The sequence below is a fragment of the Convolutriloba macropyga genome, chromosome 7 (assembly GCF_964194025.1).
Source record: "Convolutriloba macropyga chromosome 7, txConMacr16.3, whole genome shotgun sequence".
Lineage (NCBI taxonomy): Eukaryota > Metazoa > Xenacoelomorpha > Acoela > Convolutidae > Convolutriloba > Convolutriloba macropyga.
The window spans coordinates 8,783,922-8,793,031 of NC_134474.1; the positions used below are offsets into that span (position 1 = coordinate 8,783,922).

General features: G+C 35.9%; 1 protein-coding gene across 1 annotated transcript; it reads right to left on the minus strand.

The window, feature by feature from the left end:
• Positions 1-1,174: 1,174 nt before the first annotated feature.
• LOC142342077 (succinate--CoA ligase [ADP/GDP-forming] subunit alpha, mitochondrial-like) lies at positions 1,175-7,408 on the minus strand. The gene is made up of 4 exons (XM_075393258.1): positions 7,165-7,408; positions 6,379-6,609; positions 5,756-5,986; positions 1,175-1,569 (listed from the first exon to the last, which is right to left on the minus strand). Exons 1-4 carry the CDS (start codon positions 7,373-7,375, stop codon positions 1,277-1,279), a joined length of 966 nt encoding a protein of 321 aa, XP_075249373.1. The 5' UTR covers positions 7,376-7,408; the 3' UTR covers positions 1,175-1,276.
• Positions 7,409-9,110: the final 1,702 nt, after the last annotated feature.

Consider the following 9,110-nt stretch of genomic DNA (forward strand, 5'->3'; position numbering starts at 1 on the left):
CTTTATTGACCTTCAAACGTATCACAAAATTCAGCTTGAAACTAACGTCGCAAGAATTGCTCTCGAACGACTGGTGAGGCAAACAAGTTAGAAGGGGTCAACAACAAACCCAAATGTCAAGCCTGAAAATGTCACTCAACAAAAAAATTCGAAAAAATGTTCTAGACAAAAATGGTCAAGCAAAAATGTTGCAAAAAGAACACAGGCTAAAAAAATTGCTTCAAACTTCGTTCCAGACCAATTCATAACGTCGAACAAAAGCAGCAAATTTGCAAAGAAAAAGCGGCATGAAAAGATATTTAAAATGCTTCTTTGAGGTTTGCGTCATAAAATGTAAAACCAAAACGTCAGAAAACGAAACAAAACCAAGAGCACCCCGATATGGGTACTCTCTTAGCTTACAGATTTGCAGCTACAATAAAACGAAAAACTCAGAAATGTAGTTTTAAGACATAGCTGTACAACAAATATCAACTACCAAAATGTTAGAAAACTAACTCCTACTTTGGTCTCAAGGCTCTATAAAGCTCACAACAAAAAATGACATGAAGTGTGAAGGAAATAGCAAAATTCATAAGTCCGACACGTACGTCTTTTAAAAATTTGAAACACCTGTTCGAAACACCTATTTGTACAAAACAAAACAGCCGAATAAGGATTGATTCCTAACAGCTATTCATTCGTAAGGAGCAAAGTTGGACAAATCTTAACTGAAATCAAAGCTAAAAAGCTAAATGGCACATCTGACCAATATTCTTGCTTAAAATATATTGTAGAAAATTAACATTGTGAAATTTCAACGAGCTTCAATTCACTTGAAATCAACGTTTAAGTCTTTGTTGTGGTAAATTGATCGTGAAATGACGGGTCGCAAACACTCGCAACCAACCGTCCACCATTCTATATCAGCAACATAACAAATTAAATCGACGAGCGATACAACAAATTGTGGCCTTGCGTCTCCAGCGAATTTAAGTCTCAATTATGAAAGAAATTTGGGATCTTTTCGTTTGTGCACCTCCAGCTTAGTGGGTGCATATTATTTGCACCCCCCCCCCCGTCGCACGTTCAATATTTTTAAATAGTGTTTTTTAATAAAAGCACGTGTTCTGTAACGGGTTGGGGGTGGGGGGATACAAATGGAAAAGATCCGAAATTTGAAAAGAAAAACATGTCAGGTGAAAATATCAATTTTTATCTTCAATCGAACAATCGTCAACTATTTAAGTAATTTCCCTCGGGGGGTTAAGAAATTAGAAAGCGTAGTTTTTACAGTTTAAGAAGCCCAACCGCGTTTCTGAAACTCAAGCAACAATGTTGACCCCATTTGCGCTGGACTCATTGTAACATTCACCCCGGCGTCTCTCAATCTGGCAATTTTTTCCGTGGCTCCTCCTTTTCCGCCGGATATAATAGCTCCGGCATGGCCCATTCTGCGACCGGGTGGCGCCGTGACTCCGGCGATGAAACTAACAACTGGTTTGGCATTGTCGCCGCTATTGTGCTCTTTTAGGAAATCGGCGGCCATTTCTTCAGCCGATCCTCCGATTTCACCAATTAGAACGATTCCTGAAACAGAAGACGTTATTTACTCTACCGCCTTTACGATATAACAAGATGGTTTTGATGTTACACAAACAAACCGACTACCGTCGGACGAACTGCTCTTGAACCACTGACGAGTCGAACAATTATGAAGGGGGGCGTAGGCTTGAGAAACTTTTATGGTGTAAAAACTGCTGACTGTGAAGGGGTCCTTTCGGATGAAAATTTTAGCAACAGACAATTTCTGAATTCACTCAATTCGATTTACGCAAAAAAAAATCAAAAAGTCAAGCCTGAAAAAGCCACTTGAGATAAGAAATTGAATGAATGTTTTCTAGAAGAAAACGGTCAAGCGACAATTTTGCATAAAAAGACACACATGTCTACAATAATTGCCTCAATATTCGTTCGAGAGAATTAAAAAAGGACGCCTTTGCTCAATCTAAGAAAATTTTTGAAGCCATTGCCCAGAAAATTAGCTGCAGAAAATGAACAGAAATGTGAAGTTCAAGACTTGGGTCACCATTTTGCACAGAGCATCACCGAAATTGTTAGATCATACTACACATCTTTAGGAAAAGAATGAGCCAATTAGACTACTTGTCTTAAATGAAAATTAACTGACTGTTAAATTATATCCCCCGACTTATCTGATTACTACTATTTAAAAGAATTTAGAGGTGGATGGATGCATCACAGCTTACTATAGTCGTTAGATTCATTGAAAAAGTCTCATAACAGACTCGCCTCAGATGCCCCACCAAAAAACATTCCACATCCATTACCGTACAAAAACCTAATGGTAGGTACTCAAATTATAAACATAGCTGGCAGATTGCCAGAAAATAGCCGCAATAGCTTCGTAGATCTGCAGTCTCAAAAAAAACAGAAAGACAGACTAGAAAGACAAAAAAATTGTCTTTTCATTGAAGGCTGATATGTTATATTTTGATTAAAAATCTGTATAAGTTTTTGCTGCCTCTATTAGCTGCTCTCAAATAACATTCACTTAGAGTGACACATACCCATTTGACCTTATCTCTTTGAATTAGAATAAAAGTCAATTTCAAAGTGAGAAGGTCATTTTTGAGTGAGGTAAGTCAAATGTGACCGAAAATTAATCACGCGAATGAACAAAAAAACTCGCTCCACTAAGAGCGAAAAAAGACGTCACGCACGCAATTCAGTTGAAATTGCATGAACGAATGAACAAAAAGCAGATTTGAAGTGGTTGTGACGTCAAATGGTCGTAACAAAAATCGCGACAACGAAAAAAAAAAACATAGCAGGACAAGTCCTGAACTACAATTCAAAGAATTTTTATTGATCAAACAAAAAAACTAGACCTAGAACGGACTATGAGTGAATTGGAAAAACTATTTCTGAAAAATCAGCTCAAAAAAAGTTAAAAAAAACAGAAATCAATGTCAAAATGTCGCATGTGAAAAAAAATCACTAGCGAGAAGTGGAAATTTGGTTCAAACAACAAAACTACGCCTAGAATGAACTCTGAATGGATTGGAAAAACCATTTAGAACAAAATCCAAGCCAAACAGTTGCAAAAAACAGTAAAAATCAAAGTGAAATTATCGCATGTGAACAAAAAAACCACTAGCTAAAGCAAATTTTTGTTCAAACACCGTTTTCTTACTCTACTTTAAAATTAGAGCGCAAAAAATCACGCCGCATAACAACTCGCTTTTTGGCTCCCTTTCCTGTTTCGGCGTCACCAAAATCACTACTCCAATCTGAGTCCAAAAATCATGAAAATGTGAGCAGATCTTAAAAAAAATATAGCCGGAAGAATTCCGGAAACGACTCGAAAAGGAAATTCATTTAAACTCCATCCAACTACTCGTCAGACAAAACGGTCCTCCAATAATTTATGATTATCTTGAAACAAAACCATAAAACAAAAAAGTAAAAACAAAAAATCAAATCTGTTAAAAAATGATAAAATCTGATCAAATTTTGTTATAAATTGAGATACCGAAACAACTATCTCTGCCAAAATTACTTCATCAAAACAACTATTACTTACTAAAACCACCTTTGTGATTTTTTAAAAATAATTGAGGCCAAATTAGGGGGAAAAAAGCTCTTAAAAACAATTTGTACTAAAAAAACTGGAAAAAATTTAATAAATTTTTTATTACAAAAGCATACAAATCCAAAGAAAAATTCCTTTGAGCCAAAAGGGTATCCAGATGCTCGCAAAACAATATGCAAGTCATAATAGGCTAGGAAACTGGTCTAAAAACAGAAAACCGAAAAATTGCAAAAATTAAAAATAGTTCCGATTTTCCTCATTTCTTTGTCATATTTCTCCTCAAAAAATGATTCATATTTACCAAACTGTACACAACTGTTATATTAAACTTGCTCAAGTAGAAGGGGTCTTTTCAATACTCATTTGAGTCGGTAAAACAATCGTCAAAAAACGCAAAAAATAGCCCGAAAATCAGCAAAACACATAAAAACCTACGAATTAGCATTAAATTCATATGAATTTCAGAAACTTTCAAACCACTACCAAAACCAGCCAAAAACTAAAACAAAATCACAACCGAACCTCTTAACCAAATACAAAAAAACTGCTTTAAAATGCCGCACGTGAAGAAAAAATTTCGCTCGCTTACAGATTTTTTTTCACACTTCAATTTCTCGCTCTCTAGAAAACAGCGATATGAACAAAAAAACCACTCTTTTCGCTCCACACTTCATTTTGTTCAGCAACAAATTCACTCCAAATTTTTACGTGTTGCATTTCCCGCTTCAAAAATCACTCCAATAAAATTGATTAAAAAATATAGCCGGAAGAATTCCGGAAAGGACTCGGACAAAATTGCCCATACATATGACTAAACAACTAGAACAACTATTGTGAACAGTAAACCTCCACAAACGCTATAGAAAATTTAAGAAAGAATAGAAACGGCATTCAAAAACAAATTGAACAAAAAAATAGAAAAACTTAATGAGTTTTTTTAATAGTATAAGGAAACATAAAGCCGAGTAACGTTCCTTTGCACTTAGAGCAAAAAAAGCTCTCAAAACAAAGGGCAAGTCATAATAGGCTTAGAGATGGTAACTAAGACTTATAGGAACTAAGTTCAAATAGCGGGCATCTAAAATTGGGCTTTATGGGTTTATCCCGTTTCTACTTCTGACTTCAATTTTTTATACTGACTCTGTTCATTTTGAATTGCTTTGCTGAGCAATTGATGTTCGAAATCACTTTTAGCAGAATGAGAGAAGAGAAACTAGCCTAGAGAAGTCAAAAAGATATCACGTAAAATGTTGAAAAAGCGGCAAAATGAGGTAAAGCGAAACATTTTTTTATTCGACGAAGTAAAAAAAAATAGGAGCGCTATAATAGCCGGCTGAGAACATGAAGGCGGCTATTAAAAAGAAAAACTGCAAAAAATAAGAATTGTTTAAAATTTCTCAATTTTTCTGTCAATCTTCCTAAGAAACAAATGTTTTATAACTATAAAACTTTAATCAATTGGTATCCGAAAAATCCTTAAGTAACAAGTTTCTATTCAAATCCCACGTAAAGCATTAAAACAAAAAAAACAGGCAAAAAATCATTAAATTTCGTCTAAAAATCAGCAAAACTGATCAAAAACCTCCAAATTAGCATTAAACTCAAGTTAACTTCTTGAAACCTTCAACTCCCATCAAAACAAGCCTAAAAGTAATACAATATCATAATCAAACCTCATAACCATCAAAAAACTGCTTTTAAAAGCCGCACGTGAACAAAAAAATTTCGCTCGCTTAGAGGAAATTTTTTCTCACATCAATGTCTCGCTTTCTCAAAAACAGCGTTATGAACAAAAACCAATCTCGTTTCGCTCCGCTCTTCACTTTTGTTCAGTACCAAAATCACTCCAAATTTTTTCACGCGTTTCATTTCCCGCTTCAAAAATCACTCCAATAAAATTGATTAAAAAAAGGACTTCTTCGATACTCCTCTTCGAGTCGTAAAAAGACAGCGTCCCAATACAATTCAAATTCTTTGAATTGTAAAAAAAAAAACAAGAGAAGGCCAATAATAGCACCAGCTATCGCTGTGCGGCTATTAATAATGAAACTTAGGTTTCGTTTAGTGAGGCAATGCGGGGAAAAATCAAAGGGAAAACCTAAGCCTATATTAAAACTTATTAACACCTGCCTCCTGTTTTTGGGGTCCATTAAAACCTACCTTCTGTTTTGGGGTCCTTCAAAAATATGTCCAAGCAGTCTATGAAGTCAGTGCCATTGAAAGGGTCGCCTCCGATACCTACACAGAGAGTCTGTCCCAGTCCAGTGGCTGTAGTCTGGGCAACTGCCTCGTAGGTCAGGGTTCCTGATCTGGATACAATTCCTATCCTGCCTGCCTGGTGGATGTGACCAGGCATTATTCCTATTTTGCATTCGCCAGCTTTGATGACACCTGTAACAGTAAAACTAACCATGATCTGAGAAAATCGACAATCTCGCCTTCTTTTTGCCCACGAGCTCTGTAGGCAATTTTATATTACTTATTATGAGCTAATATCACATAATGGAACCGAAGGTATCAATTCTTCGGCAACTCGAACCCATCCCCCCTCCCGCTAGAAGGTGCGCGAACTTCTACGATTTACAACAAACGAACGAATGAATGTCTACGATTTACAATTTCACAACATTCGATTTATCATGTCTCATTTTTCATTCCCGGGCATTCTCTATTAAAGATCCTATCAGTAACGCAACAGTTCTTCCATACAGATAGCCGAGTCAAAAATAATTCACGCCTCAACGAAACAATGAATCAAAAATGTACCTCATCTTCCCACTCACCTGGACAGTTGGGTCCAATTAACCTGGACTTGTTCTGCCTGACCAGTTTGTGTCTCACTCTGACCATGTCATGTTGTGGGATTCCTTCAGTTATACACACTATGAGAGGGATCTCTGCATCTATGGCGTCTGTGATGGCCTGAGCACACAGGGGTGCGGGTACATAGATCACTGTCGCATCACAATCTGTTGCCTCTTTGGCCTCTTTTGGGGTGTTGAACACGGGCAGGTCTAAAATGTTACCGACAAGATGAAGCACCGATACAGTACTATATGAGCTACAACATTTAAACAAGGATCTAAATGAATCACGAATAGCCGGCACATACGCCAGAAAATAGCCACGAAATAGATTGCTGAAAACTTGGTTTAGAAAAATCACTGGGACCAAAGACGCGATGCTCAAAAAATTGAAATTCTGATGAAGAATAACTTAATTGAACAAATCTTGTTCCTGTTTAGTCGTTTACGAAATCAGAGTTCAAATGAAACAAATCATTGAACAGTTAAACAGTTAACCCATGTCTCATGTATTTGTCTTCATTCGGCTCTCTTAGCCCTCCCATTTTCCTTGATAAATAAAATTTCAAACACTTGTCTTTCAAGTAACGTAACTTCATAATCATTAAAAAATTGAACACGTGACCCTTAATCAATTTCAATTAGAGTAGCAAAACATGTTCTTAATTCCTTACAACAGTAATAGCAATAATTGAAGCGTACAATGCAGGCTAATATTATCATCATATACGTATATAAAATCACGGCGTATGATTTCACACATACCCAGGTGTGTCTGTCCCCCTTTGCCAGGAGACACCCCTCCGACTACATTAGTGCCATACTCGATCGCCTGCTTGGTGTGAAAAGTGCCCTGTTTTCCAGTCATGCCCTGACATATTACCTTGGTATCTTTACCAATATTGAGAGAGGGTCGAGTATTGGCGTAACACGTCCGCACAAACTGCGCAGCTAAAGATTGTGATCGTTTTAACATTCTAGAATCTAAAAACAACCAGTTTTCATTTAACCTCTTACTGTTTTCAGCACCAAAGACAAAAAAGTTATCAGTGTTTAGTCAAATCTTTCATTCTTTGAGTAAATCTTATAAATCTTTCATTCTTTTTTTTCCACGGGTTCGCTCAGTCGTGATAGATTCGAAAAACAAAGATTTGATATATTTGAATTTAAACAGCTGATAATACATAAGGAATCGTTTAGAAAAATTATCATCTAAGTGAAGGAGGAAAGTAGACAGCATAGCACGTGTTTTGACAAATAACTGTTTCCCTTCCCTTAATATAAAAAATGGAAAATTGGTATTTTAATTTTCAAATCCAAGAACAGTGAAACATATTTTAAGCCCAGAAAACTAAAATAAAGATATTTTCTACCCAGAATATTGAATGAGCATTTCGAAAACGCTCTAATTTTTGTTACCGTTGACAATAGTGAAAATAATTGTAACGATTTATCTTTGGCTTGTGTAAATATTTCAGCTCTTTTTGTAACAGACGTTTAAAAGTGGTTTGTTAGTCTGTGAAATGACAGCTATTCAGGGCCCATGAAAATGCAAAGTAATCAAAAAGAAAGGACAAAAATGAGTACCACTTTGCACATCATAAACCTGGTATTGACATCTCCAACAAACTTAGCTTGCTCAAGCACACAATGCTCCACTGCCTCCCATGAAAAAATTTAATTGACACAATTCTTGCTAAATTTTGGCGGGTTACTTACACGGTGTCAACTTAAGATGTCTGATAGAAACTTCTGCTATGTGAGCCAATCTGATGTCAAAAAGTTAGCAGTTGTTTGTTAATTTCTGACCTACTTCCAGCACTCTAATCGATCTTTGATTTATTTTTCAATTATTAGCAACGTTTGCATCAGCGTGAAATTTGTAGCAGCATTTCATCAATTGACCAAAAGTGACGTCCTACTGAAAATTTCGAATAAAGAACTTAATAAGCATGATTGCTAATGTTTACTTAGAACATACAAACAACTATCAGCAAGCGCCATCTTAATTTTGAACAATAACTTAAAAGAACCAAAAATTGTTATTCTACTATTCAGTTGAATAATCCAGTATTAAATTTTAAATTCTCTGTTAATTTACCAATTCTAAATGAACACCCTTTTTGCTAACTTTTCTTAAGTGAAACATCATTATTCTTGTATACTTACTCAAAGTTGTCGACTCCGCATGTTGAAAAAAAATCCTTGACGCAAATTTTGTGGCCATCAATGCTGCTTGAAGAAACACCTAAACCTTAGAATAATAGTGCATACATACAAGAACAAGCAAGCAAACAGATTTGATTAAAAATTGTTAGTTTTTCCATACCAAAACATACATTTCTTTGTTGCTACACACCTGGTGAGTCGGTGAAAGGAAGGAAGACAATTTGATCAAAATGCAAATTTCATGAAGACAGTGACGAGCTTAAACAACACGCCGGCAGTATCTGTCTAACAAGTCAGATTTCCTAGTGCCTACAAAGTGGATAAACAATTTCCACGCTCTACACAGAAGTCACAGCAGGGGTTCGTTAAAAAGCTAATTTTTCCTCCTACTCTCAGTGCAGTGAATTAATATAGCGATTGAACAGCTTGATGGACGCTCTTTAACCACAATCGGCTGCAATCATTCCAAACAATCATGGCTTATGTTGCTTGTGAGATCATCCAAGAATCATGAAAGGAAAATTGAAATCATTTGAAAAATA